The sequence below is a fragment of the Lygodium microphyllum genome, chromosome 15 (genome assembly GCF_053477565.2).
Source record: "Lygodium microphyllum isolate KBCC chromosome 15, Lygodium_microphyllum_v1.1.10, whole genome shotgun sequence".
NCBI lineage: Eukaryota > Viridiplantae > Streptophyta > Polypodiopsida > Schizaeales > Lygodiaceae > Lygodium > Lygodium microphyllum.
The window spans coordinates 119,892,986-119,911,752 of NC_141149.1; the positions used below are offsets into that span (position 1 = coordinate 119,892,986).

General features: G+C 36.7%; 1 protein-coding gene across 1 annotated transcript; it reads left to right on the plus strand.

Annotated features, from left to right (window-relative positions):
- Positions 1-75: 75 nt before the first annotated feature.
- LOC148024981 (pentatricopeptide repeat-containing protein At1g11290, chloroplastic-like) lies at positions 76-3,841 on the plus strand. Its single transcript, XM_087694667.1, has 2 exons — positions 76-325; positions 491-3,841. Exons 1-2 carry the CDS (start codon positions 239-241, stop codon positions 2,276-2,278), a joined length of 1,875 nt encoding a protein of 624 aa, XP_087550793.1. The 5' UTR covers positions 76-238; the 3' UTR covers positions 2,279-3,841.
- Positions 3,842-18,767: the final 14,926 nt, after the last annotated feature.

Below are 18,767 nucleotides of genomic sequence, written 5' to 3' on the forward strand. Positions count from 1 at the left end.
CGCCTAGTGATTGGTTACCGGTTTGGCAAATTAGGAGAGAGCCGTCCCAAGGAATGGAGCTCAGCCTGAAAACGCACACACTTTGTTGGTGTAAACCAGCTGGCCTTTCACGCCATTGGCATATGTTCTCTTGACAAGCCTGAGTGGGTTTAGCACAGTGGCCACCAAAACGATGCTCGTATCGAGTTAGGAACGTGTCCTCCTCTGGACTCTGCAGGAGAGTCTCTTCGAACCAGCCATGGCCGCACAGTACAGAGACATAGATCTTCTATGGAGGGACTACTTCAGTGATCCCTCACAATGGCGCGATTACAGAAAAAACAAGGTACGCAGAGAGTACTACCACTGCTACCATGACCTAAGTTTTGCCAGGAGCATCCACAAGAATTTTAGACAAATTCCCGCTGTAATTCGCAGAATGTGAATTACGATAATATCATGAGCTTCTGTGAGGGAGTGACCACTTACCTAGTGTGTTGTTTTGTCACAGAGGGATCCCAAATGCCCAGACTTCAAGCACAAAAGGACGAAGGAGCCTCTGTGGATCAATGGCTGGAACACTCCACCCTGGGTTAAAGAAGAGCTCGCAAGACAAGGACTGCAACTTCATCATCAGTGGCGGCCCAACCTAGTGTCTGTCATCACTAGCAATCACAACCCCAACTGGGAGATGTCTCAAGATGATATTGCAGCACTCATGGCCTCTTTGAAGGCCTGTGCCAACCAAAAGGACCTGTGCAGAGGCAGCAGATTACATTATGATATTTCCAAATCAGGGCTTCTTGCGTCAAATGTCTTTGTTGCCTCCAGCCTAGTCAATATGTATGCCAAATGCGGTGCATTGGCAAAGGCCCGAGAAGTCTTTGATGGACTTCAATTTCAAAATGTTGTTTTATGGAATGCCCTCATCGCAGGGTATACTCAGCAGGGGCATGCTTATGAAGCACTGAACTGTTTTGAACAGATGCAACAGCAGGATGTTTCTCCAGATGCTGTCACTTTTACCTGCATATTGAAAGCCTGTGGCAGTGTTAAAGCAGCTGAGAAGGGTGAGGAAATACATGCTGAGGTTGTCAGGCAGGGGTTGCTGGATAAAGATACTATTCTTGGTACTGCATTGGTGGATATGTATGCAAAATGTGGTGCACTTACAAAAGCACAATACGTGTTTGATGAGCTTCCAGTTCAGCATGTGGGCTCCTGGAATGTGCTCATTGCAGGGTATACCCAACATGGGCATGGCCATGAAGCACTGAACTGTTTCGAACAGATGAAACAGCAAGGTGTTTCTCCAAATGCTATCACCTTTACCTGTATCTTGAGTGCCTGCGGTAGTGTAGGAGCAGCTGAAAAGGGGGAAGAAATACAAGCTGAAGCTGTTAGGCAAGGGTTGCTGGAAAAAAATGTTATTCTTGGCACTGCACTGGTGGATATGTATGCCAAATGTGGTGCACTTGCAAAAGCACAAGAAGTATTCGATGATCTTTCAGCTCAAGATTTGGTCTCTTGGAATGCACTAATCGCAGGATATGCCCAACATGGGCATTGTCATAAAGCACTAAACTGTCTTGAGCAGATGCAACAGAGGGGCCTCTCCCCAGACGCTTCCACATTTACCTGCATCTTCAAAGCTTGTGGCAGCATAGGAGCAGTTGAGAAGGGTGAGGAAATACATGCTGAGGTTGTCAGACAGGGGTTGCTGGCAAAAGATGCCTTTCTCAGCACTGCATTGGTGGATATGTATGTCAAATGTGGTGCCCTTGCAAAAGCACAAGAAGTGTTTGATGAGCTTCCAGTCAGGCATGTGGCCTCCTGGAATGCTCTTATTGCTGGGTATTCCCACGTCAGAAAGGTTGAAACTGTTTTTCACTTATTCAACAGAATGATAACTGAAGGTACAGAGCCTGATCCGGTCACTTTCATTGTATTACTCAATGCATGCAGTCATTCAGGTCTCATTGATCAGGGCCAAATGTACTTTGTGAATATGAGCATGACATATGGTATTCTCCCAACCTTAGACCACTACACTTGCATGGTTGATCTTTTCGCCCGTGCCGGACACCTTGACGAGGCAATTTGCATTACAGAGAAGATGCCACCTTCTGAGTCTTCCTGCCATGTTCCACTGTGGTTTGCTCTATTGGGTGCTTGTCTAAAATGGGGAAATGTGAAGCATGGAAACTTGGCCTTTGAACACGTAGTACAATTGGACAAAAGAGATGCTATGCCATATGTCTTGATGAGTAATATTCATGCAGCTTCCAGCATGAAGTAGACAAGGTTGAAGTTATGAAAGTGAACAACGAAGGGACATTAGATGCAGGATGTTGGTGGTGGATTAATTTGAGGGGAATTGTTAATTTATCTACTTGTTGCAGTTAATAGTCATCCCCACATCAATAATGTCTTTGCAAAATAAAAGAAATATTTGCTCAAAGAGTAAGATGTTATGTCGCAAGACATTTCAGATGATGCAAGGAAGAACTGAAGCACTCTGGGAGTGAGAACACCTCATCACACCCAGGGGCAATGGGGTGGTCCCAGAACTCCCACTCCCTCCACAAGTATGTGGTTGGTTGTGCAAAAGAGTTGCTATGTAGAGCTTAAGCATCTCGACAGATCACAAGGAGAGCTTTGTCATACTCAGAGGCATTCGGGTCTCTGAGCTCCCAAAAATTGAAGGAGATAAGGAAGTCTCGCTGGTTCTCTGCAAAATGCAAGATTTGAAGAATAGTTTGAGCTCTTTGGCATCTGCCTTGACTCATGGTGATTAGCTATGGCTGCCAATCAAGCATCTTTTAATTAGTACTTACTTTCTGAGATTTATGCTACAGATCATGGCAGGATGAAGCCATGGGGTGACCACTATAGCATGAGCAAGAGTGCTGGGTTATTGTTGCCACCAGTAGCCCTGGGTGCGACAGCTGCCATTGGCCAGGAAAGCAATGGAGGGCACAATAGACCCAAACTTCAACAGTGGTGGCACACACCATCAGGAGCTGGTTGTTGTCTCAAGTCAAAGCTATGCTTTTCAACTTAATCACAAGATTAGGCTGATTGTTGAAAGCTTTTCTATCAAAGCCATGGCTCAATGTGTTCTCGAGGCTGATAAAAATTTAAACAGACAAGAATCCAGATTCATTCAAGAATAGGATAATATTGTGACATGATAAATCAATGTCTAATCCACACAGTGGATATTTGATGATCATAATGTCTAATGTCTGAAATTCATAATGACTAATCCCAATAATGACTAATCCCAAAATTCTGATTTAAGAATTCTGACATCTATTTTCCCATCAGCTACCAACCTATCATGTACTAAATGTTTGTACCACTAGGAACACGAGACGCATTCATCATCCGCATATACACATTGCAAAAATCACACTTGGGATACTGCTTCATTTCTTTCAAACATGGTGCATGCACCCCCAATATGGGCATTTTGTCCAGCTTTTCTATTATTTATTGACAACCATTGGTGGTTTGATATAGGTGCCAAACCCACAAACATACTCCATTTTATTCTACAAATGGCCCACCTCCCACGTTATGTATTATCCCACCTCGCACTAGCTTTGGTGGTCTACAACTAGCACTTCTATTTATTCTCCCACTTCCCATGTTATGTACTATCCCACCTCGCACTAGCTTTGGTGGTCTACAACTAGCACTTATATTTTGATCATAGAGTACTTCAATTCTCTTCTTGAAAAGTGAATATTGTAGGTACTTAAAGAAGAGAAGCATGTTTGTTGATTCCATATATGGAATCATCTTTAGGCAAGAGCTTTTAAGAATACCTACAAAATGGATTGTACATCCCGCAATGAAGGCTTTCTACCAAAGAAATATCATATTGGATCTTTGTTCCAATGAAGAATAGTTCGCACAAGAAAGTGAGCAGAAGGGATGTTTGAATCACAAATCTCTTAATGATCAATGAAGGATAGTTGTGTTTTGGTAGTCCTTTTGTCTTGCATATATTGGACCCTAGCTAAGGAAACCTTAGACGTGTAGTATGTGGAGGAGCTTTTTATGAGACGGTGGTAGAATTCACATATATCATGATTTAAGGGGCATGGATGTAATCCAATAGAGATTTACATGTGTTGCATAAAATAAAGAAGCATGAGAATAAGAGACACAAAAATTGGCATGGTACACCTCTTAGCCTATGTGACCATCTCTCTCTCTCTCTCTCTCTCTCTCTCTCTCTCTCATTGAAATAACTATGTGTTGTCTTCCCCTTTAATGTGATTTTGAAGTACTCCAATGTACAATGTCTTTATGACCTATCACAATTACACTTCCAAATAAACCTCTCAATGGTGGCAAAAGGAAATTCCTCTTCAACAATTACCTCAATGAATACTTTGTAAAGGGTCTCCACTATACAATGTCTTCATGGGCAATCAAAGTTACGCTTGCAAGAAAAGCCTCTCAATAGTGGCAAAAGAATTTCCTCTTTAATAATCAATGAGCATTTTGTAAAAGGCCCTCCATTGTACAATATATTTATGGCCAACTATTTTTTGCTTTGATCTCCCCCTGAAATCACAACTGCACAAAGTTCATTAATATATGGATCACAGACTAATAATCATGGATGGGTAGTGGAGAGAATGCTCTTGGAGCTTTAGTTAGGATAATGTATCCTAGCCCCTTGATGTCCTTGGAACAAAAGCTTGCACTTTTGAAGTGCTTTATGTAGTTTGATTCGGTAAACTTATACTCTTCTCTTGGTAATGTGATTCTAACGTATCAATTTAGAGCTACATGGGCCACATGCAACTTAATTTTAATTCTCTAAGCATCATCATCCTAACAGAGATCACTCAAATGCCCACCTCTTAGTTACTTGCCTATACTCCAAGTGCCAAATGTTGCAAGGCCCACAAAATGAGGAGAAGCCATGATGGACACATGCATTAACAATGTGAATTTCATACACTAGAAGGGGTCTAACCTTGAAGATCAAACGGTTATGAAATGGTGTATGTGGACTTAACCAAATTATGAGTTCTTAGATGCACTCAATCCATGAGGTTTAGGTTAGCCTTTAGTCTACGGGTTTCACTCTTGACTTGTTGTTATAGGGAATATTAATTTGGAATATTCCATAGATTATGATATGTTATACATGGACCGCGATCAATGATTTGATTAGATCACATGGTCAATAAGTCAAGGCAAACCGCCCATGTGCGCCTATGACTAGTCAATTACCAACACTATATACAAATAGACAATGTTACCCTAGAGTATAACAGAGCTATTGAGCACTCAAATCTTCTACACTCATTGTCCAACATCCAACATTGGTCTAGATAAAAAGACTTTTTTCTCTCTCTTGTACTTGCGTTATCTGTTATCTTTTGTTGTGTTTTGTTTTCTTTCACATCTTTGGTTCACTCTATGACTTCTTTTACTATCTTGATGAAGCTTTCTTGCTAGAGGAATGTGACTTTGTCAATACCAACATCTACTCCTTTAGAAGATCTCTTTCATGGAGAATGGGAGCCATTTTTGTGCCAAGCTTGCTGATGAGCACCTTACTTTTCTATTATAGTTTTCTACGTTATCCTTCCCTATTGTTGAGGCTTGGGACTTTTTTGTGGTTACTTTCAATCCCTTGCACAACAATCTCAACTGGTCTCTTGATTGCTTTCTCTCTTGTACTACTAACATGATTACACTATCTCTTTCTTTAAATATACGTACCCATCACCTCCTTGTACATTTCTTTAGTGACTCTTTGCTCTTCCAAAGTGGCTTTTTGTTCTCTAATGGTGGCTCACCTCTTGTTTTGTATCTAGGAGTCCTCTAGCTACTTTCTATTTTCTTGCTAGCGAGCTTTCTCCTTATTTGATTGTTTAGTTAAACTTTTTCACTATGGACTTGGTGCACAGATCGGATGTTGTATGCGTACGTAGCGAGTGCCGAAAGGTCCCCAAGAACAAAAGAACTCTACTTTTACACAAAAAACAAGAGAGAAGACTTGCACGACATGAAGCCAAAAGACTAATTGGGTACAATCTCCACCCATGCCTTGTGTGAGCGCTCCACAAAGCATGTATTTGATATATTATTCATCTTCAAGCTCAAAAAATAGCCCAATTTACACAACACGCTTTAGCTTTTGTGTTTGCTTTTGTCCAACTAAAGAATTAAAGCGATTGGGCGCCCAAAGAGTCGGGATGTGCCCAAATACAATGTCCAAAAACAAATATTTAAATCATGCGCCCATGCGCATACAAAATAATAAATAAATGTCAAGCGCTTCAATAAATAAGCGCGTCAAAATAAATATTGATGCCACGCCTAAGATGCGCGTCCATCAAAATGATAATTTCTTCTAAATAACTTAAATACACGCTATCGCCCAGTGCTTCCCAATGCCACCACTACCTGCTCTACACATCAACTGAAGCATTCACAATTGTTAGAAAATAATAAAATTAAATCGACAAAAGTGAATACCTAGCAGTCTTCAGCTACAAAATAAATAAATTGGTTAGAACTCAATCCTAACCTTATTTTATTACGAACGCGCACTCTAAATTCATAAATGTCCATTAATTTAAATATGTATTTTGCGGAATCACCCGCTATGGAATCACCCACTTGCACATTAAATTAACAAGACACTCGAAAAGGACAGACGTCCCCATCGACTTTTCGCACAAGGAATCCACCTTGTGTATGAGCCCCGGCAACAAATATAACTTTACGAAATCCACCGCAAAACTTCACGAAATCCACTGTGGAATATGCCTCGTAGGATCAAGACTGCTCTCTCCTTGTCTTCTTGGAAGATCTTACATAGATGAGGACTTTTGTGTGTGGCACACTTATAAGAGTAGTCCTCTACTTCTCCTTTTGGTTCACATATTTTCTTGGTTAAGGTGGTGGATATTGCTATGCCTTCTTCAAACCCTCTCTTTTCCAATTTCTCTACTTTTAAGTCAAATGCTTCATTTTATCTATTTAGCTTTGTATGAGAGTCAAAATTTCTCATGATATGATACTATAGGCAATGGGTATGGATGCTAAGGGCTTTGCTATAGGTATTTTTCCCTTGGTTTTACTTGACTTGACCTCTAATTGAGGCCTACTCAGTAGTCCCATCTTCTCACCTGTTCTTTTCTTAGTTGCTTCTTATTTGACTCTCTAATAGCACTATGCAATCCTCCATTCCCTTTGTTTTCAATGTCCCTATTGCTTTGACATCTTCTTTTAATTGTTTAATTGCCTTTTGTACTTCAACCTCCTATTTCTCTCCTTAGTACTATTAGACTTATTAATTTCCTTAGACTTCTCTAATCCTTTTGATTTACCAAGCTCTTTTGGTTTCAATGTTTCTAGCTCTAACCTCCTAGACATTCTGCGTTTTTCCTAGCTTTCCCAATTGCTTTTCTTCTATCAACTAGTGTCCAAGCCATTGTTCCTTGAGTTGGCTTTGTCCCATGTCCTACATTTTGTGGTGTAGACGATACACTACCTTCTTCTTCCATGCTAGATGGTGCATGTTGATCATTGAGAGTGCTTATTTTTATGTTAGTTATTAGGGCTCCTTTGAACCCAATCATGGTATTATGTTTTTCACACATCTCTTTCTTTGTGGAGGTGACTCTTTGCACTCGAGGTTTCTCTTGCAACTTGGCTAGAGCCTCATGGATTGCCTCCAACAAATAGTTATTTAGGTTTTTATTCATTATATTTCTAGTCATCAAATCCTCCATCATGTACTTGGGTATCTTTATCATAGTAGTGGCATTAAGGTACATGCAATAAAGCATGGTATTAAAGAGTTGGGTCTTCATTGAGAGTCCTTCTTCCATTATTTTTCAACACACCATCTTGATTTACTATAGCATTGGTGAATTTCTCATTCATTAGGTTGTCCTTAGCTTTGATATTTTGGGTACAAAATACATATTAATGACTTTATTGCTTAGGGACTAGGTGCTTGACTAGTCTTTGGGGCTTTTGAATGGTGGCATTTTCTATCATTTGTACTCTCTTATAAGACTTCAAAAACTGATTGCATAACTTGTGATCAACATCCTTGTGAAAGCCTTGGATATATTGGTCGAGTCTAGAGCATTGTTCAAGAAGCTTCTTCACCTATGGCTTGTTTTGTATCACCTTTCCTAAGTTTTTAATTTGTATGTATCTCAAATCCCTATATCTTGAAATGTCTGAATACTTAGGTCAAAGTGCTTGCTTCTAAAGTAAGAAATCGAGCTCAGACTTTCTAAAGTGCTCCTTAATGACATGGTACTTTCTTGCCATTATCAAGCAACCAAGAAACTTTGAGAGCTCAAAGTTGCATTTCTAAGATATCTTCAATAAGTATTCATGTATTTTTATTTTTTTCTAGTCTAAGTGATCCTTACTCTTTGGCCAAAAATTTTGGGTAGTTCTAATGGAATGGATGGCCAATGGTCTTTCTAATCCTCCCTCCCAATTTAATGATTTGGTAATGCTTTGTAGCATTACATGGTGGCTTCAAATGCTATTGTTGTCCCTATTTTGTGTGCACAATGTAGAGGTTTCAAAAGAATCTAATGAGATTAATTTATTTGTAAAATCAAGATGTGGTTATTTATTTGCACATGGTCTAATGCTTAAGTAGGCGATGTAGGTGAAAACATATTGTAGTACTTGTCTTTCTCCTAGCATGTTGGCAATGTGGAGCTTTTCTCGACTTAACACATTATCAAATAAAGGATGATGCTTTTGTAAGGAGCTAAATTAGGGGCATGGGGCATAATACTTAGGATCGCATTGATGTAAGTATAAAAGGTGTGGACACTTGTACAAGCATCATTTGAATAAGACAACTTTGTCCTTTCACCTTCTCAAGCTTCACTCCTATCCTTTCATGGCTGCCAGCCATCTCTCTCTTCTTTTCTAGTATTTCTCTCTCCTCATTCAATCTTTCTCTCTCCACTCCACTCTCCTCTCTCTCATGTAGTCTCTCCTCTCACATCCTTCATTTTACAACTTCATAATGGTATCATGTCAAGGTCAATCTCATGTATTGTAGCCATTAGTCTCAAGGATGTTGGAGCAACAAATGTGGGTCATACTTAGTCATCTTGATGGCTTTGTGCTATTTAGCATTCTCCATTATTAAGCTATATTCTATTGAGGTCCTAAGGGAATACCACTTCTATAAGCACAAAACTTCACTTTTTGATTTTTGCTCACACTCTTGAATTTCTTTCTTATGTAGCAGTTTCTATTGTTAATGGAAGGGATTCAAAGAATTTGAACATGTAGAAGTAAGGAATTGTTTGTGTTGAGCTTTGGATTATCTAATGCATTGCTTGTAGGCACCTATTGCTTAAAGTTGAGACTTTTGCAATGGCATGTGGCTATTACAAGTGTACAATTAGAGTTTTTGTATTTTCTTATAGGCAATCATCAATTCCTTGGCCTTCTTAAGTAGTTTTGATTTGGGTGGTCTTATCTAGTGGGACCTTTTGCACTTTTGGTAGTTCTCACTTGGTTGATGTAGTCACTTTTGTTGTTTAAGAAGATGAAAGTAGATGGGTAGTAAGAGATATTTACGTTTGATAATTGATCATATGATCCACTTGGTCTTAGTACAATATTCTTGAGTGGATAGTAGGGGCTTAGGTACCCACCATATCTTTGTGCTGATTTTATTGTCATATCTTCATTGAAGTGGTGTGAATTATTTGTTAACGGACACATTTTATTCTTTGTTGGTAGAGATTAGTTTTGTTATTGCATTGTCAATCTTTGGCACCCATTTGATATTTTTCTATTTTGAGGTGGAACTTGGATCACTGGTTTTTGTTCCACCTTTTATGCTTGGATGAGGTCAATGATCCTTAACCCCATCACTAAAGGTATTGGTAGGTCTTGGAGTTGTTTTCTCCATGATCTTTTAGGAGTAGGCTTGGTTTCTCTTATTGAAAGGTGTGATGATTTTAATGCTAGGCAAGCCTAGCTGAATCCTTTGGGCATTGAAATCAATATTGCTTTTGACCTATTTCTTGAAATACCTATTGATCAATATCTCCTTCCTAACTTTCTCCCTATTTGTTACATTAAAAAGCATTTACATATGCTCTAGGTCCCAATTTCATCAAAATCTTATACTTCCCTAGCAAGGAGTATAGTTGTCTCACATATGGGTTGATGGTAGTTGAATAAGTTCTTTTCAAAATAGTTAACCCTAACAGGTTACACTAATTCTTCATCTTTTGTGTTAGTTTCACCTAATGCTTACTACTCTAACATCAATTATAGGTAGTGATATTGCTGGTTCATGCATTGGATGCTCTAATTAGTAATATTTATTTATATGATTTCCATTAAAGTAGTTGATTCCCTTGCCTTCTAAAATATCTAGTTTTACATTGCTTGTCTTCCCCATGGAGTATACACAAAAGGGCCCAAGGTCTCCAAATCTGATCTTTTTTTGTGTCTCATCAAATAAAAGTAGTCCCTTTCTTGATGTCCCTTTCTTTCACATGCTTCTCAAACTAGGCCTTTCTAGTGGGCAATTGCATTAGGGGAGTTTTCGAGGTCTCAAAAATCTCATGTAAGTGATCCAAGAGAGAAAAACTATTTTTGAAAATAAAAATAATTTTGTGGTTTTTAAATAATTATATATTTTGATAAATAAACATATCTAAATTTGTTAAAAGTCATTATTATGCTCTTCTTATGGCTTACATCAAACCTATAAATCTACACTTCCATAAAGGTGACAATGATTGACTTAATGAATGTCCTACCTTCTCTGCATAAAAGTAAAAGTGAATATTCAATTTGAATTTTTTTCGACATTTGATTATCTCCCTCCATCCTCATTCTCCTCCTCCTTGCTAGTTTCTTCCTTATTCTTATTCTTTTTTGATTTCTCATCATCTTCCCATTCAAAGCTTTATATTACATTCTTCGCTATGGATCAATCATCCAATCATCTTTGTAGCACTAGTAAAAGACCTCTCTATCATCTTCACATTGAGCTAGAAAGTGAGTATGAACCAATCACGAAAATATGAATAAAATCCAACATTATTTTAGGGTCAGTGAAACATGTATTTGGATTTGAAGGAAAGAAAAATCTTGATCTTTGGTTGGATGGAAGGTTATACTCAAAATATAAAGTCAATAATAACGCTCCTCCTTTCAACAATAGTTCTTCATTGATGAGGTTTATTGATGATGGTTAATAATGGATTCTTAGGTTATGAACTTAAATCATGTTGCAGATAATGACATTCTTAGATTGGAGAATCACTTATTAACAAAGCACAAAGATGAGATGTTGCAAGGATTGTTAACAAAAGATCCATTCTTTGGAGAAACATATCAAAGTATATCAGCAAGAAATAAACTATGTTAGGTCTTCAAAATCAACAGAGAACTCTCAAGGATATTGAGAATCTCAAACAAGGATAAGAGGGTGGCTACAATAAAAGAATCCAAGCAACAAGATACACCTTTTTACTCTAGAAATATTAAATATCACTTTTTTATAACTATATTTGATTTGTATTATTGATCTTGTTGAGATCTCTTCTTCAACCAAATGCAAGTGAGAGACATGGTTGAAATGCATCTCAATTTTATCATCAACTTCTATCTTTAGTAGTTCCAAAGGATATTCTCAAGATGAAGAAATTAAAAAAGCAAAGAGAAAAGCAAGGATACTTGTTTACTTCGAAGGCTATTTGTGGTGAAGAGTATTAGAAAAAGATTCAATGGTAAAGTAATGGAAGTTTTGGGTGAGCTACAACATTTAATTATCAAATACTATGATTTTTCTTTAGAATAGGCTCAAGGAGTAGCCAAGTTTGTGATTAAACTTGGTGAAAGTGAGATTTTGGTGTATATAATTAGTGAGGGTCTTTATTAGCTTGATTAATAGAGCATTTTCGTCAAGTCATTAGAGTGATTCAATGATATTTAGGGTTCACTTTGAATATAATATTGGGTGGCTAGGAGATTTTGAAGTAGATATAGAGAATTGGCACATATATGTTGGGTTTTTCATTAGACCGTTCAATACTTGATGTGATTAAGAGCCAAGTAAGACAATAGCTATTTATAGAGGGATTTGGGAACCACAAGGATGAATGGCACATAGTTGGTGACTTGAAGATACTCAAATGCATGTGTAATGTGTGAAAGAGAGCCAACTCTAGATGTCCCTACTCATACTACATGTCTCTAGTTGTAGAGTTAAACTCAAGCAACTAGAATAGAGCTCCCTCTAGGCATATCAACAAAGACCCACACTTCAAGCACATTTTAGCCATTTTCTTGTAAGCTAGAGTCTTTATCACCTATAGAGAATGCTATAATTAAGACCAAGTATTTTTTTATCTACAATTGGTTTGCATGGGAGTAATGTTGTATCCTTAGAAGTCTATGGAAATTGTGTCCCCAAAAATCCATCTATTGGTGGGGTGAAGGCTAGAAGATTCTTGGGATTTCATGGAAAACTTGGCAAGATAAACTCTAAAATGGTGGCTTGACCATTAAATGTAATCAATGAAAATTCATACATAATACAGTTAAGGATCATGTTGATAATGGACAAGCTCAGAATAGAAAAGCCAAAGTTTGGAAAAAAGTAGACAAAATATGGTTGTGATAAAATTGAATGGAAAGATGATGATCTTGAGGACTTCAAGGACCAAATTAATCTTTTAAAAAAGAGTTCAATGAGCATTAGTTTTTGCCTGGTGATATAGACAAGAGAGAAAATATTATTACTTTTGACTCAAATTGTATTCATATCCTCAAGGATAAAAGGAGAGAAATAAATGATTCTATTCTACTTGTTGGGTTAAGGTGTATAACATGCTCAAGTTTTATCTTCTTAAGAGTAATGTTCTTTTGGTAATAATTCTTTTACATAAACTAAATATCCTACTTCTTTGTAGGTGTTTATTGCATATGTTCCATTTCCATATATAGCAAAAAATTCAAATGCTTGATCCTTCAATCTCCATTACATGAGGAGGAATTAGTTTTGATGTAGGTGGACTTGATCATTAGTCAAATGCGATTGATTTCAAAACTTTAGAGCTTCTTTTAGTTCGGCCATACCATAAGTATTTTGCTATTTTATCTCATCTTATAAGTTCTTTTTTTAAATTAAATTATTAGCATATGACTATTTTTACTTCTCATTGAAGCTTGATTACAATAGACTATACTGAAAGACAAGCAATGTTATCTCCTCAATTCATTAAAGGAAATCCATGGAAATGCCAAGATGTAAATTAAATAGTCCAAGGCCTCATCAATCATTTGAACTTTTATTTGTTAGAGGTCCTTGAAATTTTATTGTTTTTTATATAGAAGTGCAAAAAGATAGATTAAATTGCTAGAAAAAATGTCTCCAATGCCTTCTAACCTACTTACACAAATGGAATATAGATAAATTGTGGTGAATTGTTAACCAAACTATATATAGAAAGTTGATTCCATAAACGACTATATAGAATCTGCAAAAAAAATTCGTACAAATGTTTGTCATTCAAGAAGTGGAATCAAATTTACACCTAAATATATAATTTAATGTAGAAACTTGCCTATTTGTAAGTTGGGATACTAATGAATACGGCAACTCAATACCTTCATGATGTAAATCCATCTTCACTTGATGTGTCATACATGAAAATCTAACCTTTAGGATTGTAAAAATGCATTTATTGAACCAAACATCAAGATTCACTATAAGATCTTTGTTGAAATCATCAAGGTTCTAGTTCAAAGCAATCAAACTACCACCAACACAATGTCATCTACTATCATAAAAATTGATGATGAAATTTAGAGTAGCAATGAAGCAATAGAGTCCTAATCTATCTTAGAAGTTATCTTCCCTTCTATCTTGGTCTCTCATCCCTCATTGATAAATTGTAAAATATGATTATATGCTAGTCTCTTAATTGAGAGCATGGCCTTGATCTTCTTACTTCAACATTGTAAAAGAAATTGGTAAATATATTAATAGGTATAAACAAAGTAAAGTTACTTAGCATAATTGAGAGATTAGGTTGTAACGCTCTCTATGTCTTAATGAACCTTTTACATCTCTAGCTTTCGCTAGTGGTTCGACTTTGCAAAGGCCACTCAAAGACTAAAATCTAGGCATAGGAAGGAGGGAGAATGGTCACTAAAAACTATTTCATTCTCTACAAGCCGTGTTTTTTCCTACCTTTGTATATCTTTTCTCAAATCGAACTATGTACAACATCAATAACATCAACAATAGGCTCAACTTGTTGCCATTCCTTAAGACTAGATGGATAGACATCTCCTTCTTTTGAAATTACCATAATCAAACATAATACCAAGTTTAAGAAAAGAAAAACATTAAGGATTAAATACTTAAAATTTGTTTTATGCATTGGAAGATTTGAAGTTCTGGGTTCCAATTGTAACTCTCTATGCATAAACACGTTGTATAGTGCTTTCTTAATGTTGTTCTTATTTGTTCCAAGATTGAAATATTTGATTCTATCCTTCCAAGAAGAGATATATGACTCTCACATCTCTATCTTTTTCTACATTTTGTCTGGCTACACAATGATCTAGCTATGTTTGCTAATGATAGTAGAAATCCATCTTCCGATTTTGTGAAATGGATTAAACATTGCTATGGATGTGATTTTGGAGCTTGGTTGCCTTGTTAAAGGTCAATTTTCTATATCCATGGCAAAGAGAGAGGATATGCTAAAAATAGATATTCTTAACAAAAATCCATGCTAATATTGTATCTATATCTTTTTATAAAATTATTCTATTATTTCTCAAGAAAATTACGGAGATTTCTCTCCCATTGGTCTAGACCACTCTCTCTCTACATCCTAAAAGGCATTTTCGAAACCTTAAAACTCCCTTAATGATAGTATGTATGGCCAGGAGGCATGTTTTTTATTGCCATTCAATCTTGACAGCATGCTTGCTCCAAGATCTATTACCTTCCCAATGTTCTTAAATTGGTACACATAGACTTCGAATCAATACTCAACATGCACGATGATATCAATGCCATGAGTAATCAGCCTTGTTGTGGTCTTGTTAGTCATGAAAGAGCCCCCCAAAGATGGCTTGAATCTTACCTAAAAAAGATTGATTAGGATTCATCTTTGAAAATTTTATTGCTATTCTCTAATCCATGCTTGATTCATTCTTGATAAAATTTAGAAAAGAGAGTATGTACATTGTAATAGATAGTGAGTCACTAATCCAAAAGGTACTCTCTACTCCAATCCTTGCTTCACTTGATTGATCCTTTCCTTTTCAATTGCAAATTTCAATTCTTGTTTACTTAGAGTAGGATGAATTTTCCATGTTCACATTCCCACCAAGGAAAAAGGTGGATGTCAAGGGAGATAATGGGATAAAAGGGAGGTGACCCTCCAACACTATAGAAGATCCCAAAGGGGTGCATAGCTCAACCCAAGAAGGAACTTTGCACACCCCTCGATAATTTGAAGCCCATGTAGGGAGACCTTGCCCACCATTTCATTTCTCACATAAGTACCATGTATAGAGAATTGAATATTTAAGCTCCCATGAAGATTCAGACTCTTGAATACTAAAGTTCAAATAAGGCATTTATAGGATACTACAAGGTCTTTTACAACTCATTACAAATACATCATTCACCGTAGGAGGTGATAGAGAAGTATTATAGGTCATCCACAAGTCTTATTAAGGTCCCATATAGGGTTTGGTGACTTGAAATAGCTATATACCTTGAAATAATGCACTTACATGTGTAAACAAGGTGTAGAACTGCACCATTCAGGTTCAAAGTTTTGATCGTGGAATTTTTTAGTTTAAACCTACTGTAATTCTAACATGATCATATTGAGGAGGGGATTAAGAGATTCGATTTGAATCAAAAAATCTGAAATTGGAGTTATCTAGCTCAAGATATACCCATTTTTTGACAAGCGATACTACAGGATGGTACTACTACGATAGGTCATAAGGCAAAACCAAGGCCAAGGATGAGTATATGTAGAAAATCCTAGATACCATGATGGAAAATATACCCCAAGGAACATCCAAAGACATCCAAATGCATGAGAAGATCAATGCACTTAACAATACCATGTGTGAACATGAGACAATACATGCTCATAGGCATACTAAACTATTGTCAAGAATAGGGGAGATGGTACTATGTAGCAATCAAGCTAAGTCTTCCATAGACAAACTTGTGGAATCCAATGCAAAACCAAAGCCTCAACTGATAAATTTTTGAATCCAATACTCAAATTATGTCTCAATTTCTCATTCCAAATGAGGGACAAGGAGAATAAATGGAAAATTCAACCAAGTAAGAATGGAAGAGTTCCATTTCAACCTATCAACTCAAACTCCCAAGGCATTATTGGACAAAGAGGCATCCCTAGTAGTCAATTTAAAGTCAAAGAAACCTTTCACCTCTCAAAGGAATGAATACTATATTGGTAACATCAATGGGGTTGATTCTCAAGTATATGAGTTGAATTCTTAAATACCAAGAGGTTAGGGATAAATTTTTTTTTGGCAAAGTATAATGGGCAGCCATCATCTTCATTCGACCTTCATGAGTGGATTGCAAAGTCAAAATCCTACTTTGATATCTTCCCTATGAATGATGAGTAGAAAATCCATTTTGCCATCTTCACTTGGAAGGTTTTACCTATTCATGATGGCTCTACATTAAAAGCGAGAATCAATTAGTGAATTCATGGAAAGTGTTTAAGATGCTAATGGCTCAAGTTTTTGTCTCTCCAATAGAGAAAGAGAAGCTTGCTAGATGACAGTATGAATTGGAGCAAAGGGGTCTCATTGTGTGTAAGTATATCAATTCTTAATCTCACTATGTATGTGGCAAGTATAAGTGATGGTGTGAAGCTCTATAAGTATATGTATGGCTTAGACCCTACTTTGTTGGTTCAAAGCTCAAAACCCTATTACCCTTTTCAAGGCTATAGAGCTTCTAGAGAGATATGGAAAAAAGTATGAAAGAGAGCCTACTATTCATCTAGGTTCAGGATAGCAAGTTGTTACTTCAGATCAAGGTCAATTTGAAAGAAATCTTAGAAGAACCAATCCCCTTTCAATGCTACTAAGTAAAGAGTTGATCCTAGGCCTACAAATGCTAATAAAATACAGAGCAAATATGCTAAAAGGAAACATCCATCAACTTCTCCTTCTAAAAAATGATAAGTTTATTCTCATTAACTTTACAAGAAGCACAAGGAGAAAGGAATTTGCTTCAAGTTTGGAGAGAAGTATACTATGGATCACCCTTCAAAATGCACCTATACCAAAACCAAAGTGAATAGTTTGATAATTCTTGATAATCTTGGCCTAAACAATGAATGATGGAAATGACATGGATTGATCTTATGATCCCACTATGGCTTTGATGATAGCTATCCTTTTGATCTAGGTGGATGAAGTATTGATATTGAAAAACGATTCATTGATAATCCTCTTTATCTTGAACCTTCTTGTCTTCAGCTTCCATCTCTTCTTTCTCTCATCTTCATGCCTTTCTCTCTTGATTTCTAGTCTTTCTCTCTCAAACTGATTTTCTCTCTCCTATTCAAACTTTCTCTCTCCTCTCAGTATCCTTCCTTACATCCTTACATCGTCCTCTTACAGGTATGAAAGGTTAGATCTAGGTCTCCCATATGAAAGTATGACCAAGGCTATGAGGTCTCTACCATACTCATGAGAGGAATTTGAGATTGCCAAAGAATTGATTGCTACTCACATATCATGGAGAAAAACTCTCATATGACACCTCATTACCTCCTTCGAACCCATTGTGCAAAAACACTAGAGGAACTCTCAAATCTCAATCAAACGCATTGTAATAATTGAATCTATTTTCTTGAAAAAATGATTCACCTTATGCACAAGCTGGGAAAGGGTAGGTTGTCAAATAATGAATAATGCTGAAAAGTGCCATGTCATCAAGTCGAACGAATATGACCCAAACTATGTCACTCCTACATCAATCAAGGTACTTGCCTTGACTCGAAATTCACTATTAGAGAAAAATATCTTCATAAGAGCTTCACTTTGCTAGTAGAATAGGTTCAATTGATTTTTTAACTCTAATGTTTCTCCCTATTTTATGCATAATGGCATGCACTCACAATATGGATCATTATGCGGCATTTGAATATAACCCTAACATTTATGGTTATTTCTTGTAGAGGTAGGCTTATGTCATATTATTGTGTATGCAAATAAGTGTAAATGTATATCTTAACCCAAAAATCGCACACCTTAGAATTACCACATCCATAAATCACCCTTCATAATCTTAGGAAGTATTGCCTTCATTTAGGTAGGGAAAGGGACTCCCCATGCAAACAAATCAAAAGGTACAAATTAAAAATAAAAAAATCAAAATCCACTCACCAAATACAAACAAAATTCATAAAAACCCAAAAACTAGCAGCGCTTTGTAAGGATTCAACTTTTATGATAATAGAAAATTTTCTTTCCATTTATAAAATCTTCTTACCATCATATGTTATGTTTAGATTCTTTAAATTGATAGGAGAGAAAGTTGTATAGGATAAAACCAGCAAGCCCTAGTTACCATTCACAAAAGAGGACTAAACAAAATACCACATGATAATGAAGATTGACGATATTGCCACTTGAGATACTATCATATTGAAAACCTTAATGAGGTAGTCTCCCAAGATCTAGAAGTGACAAAAATA

Coding starts and splice junctions, on each gene's coding strand:
- LOC148024981 (XM_087694667.1), top strand. CDS start 239: ATGGCCGCACAGTACAGAGACATAGATCTTCTATGGAGGGACTACTTC. Junction 326..490: donor GCGATTACAGAAAAAACAAG/GTACGCAGAGAG, acceptor GTTTTGTCACAG/AGGGATCCCAAATGCCCAGA.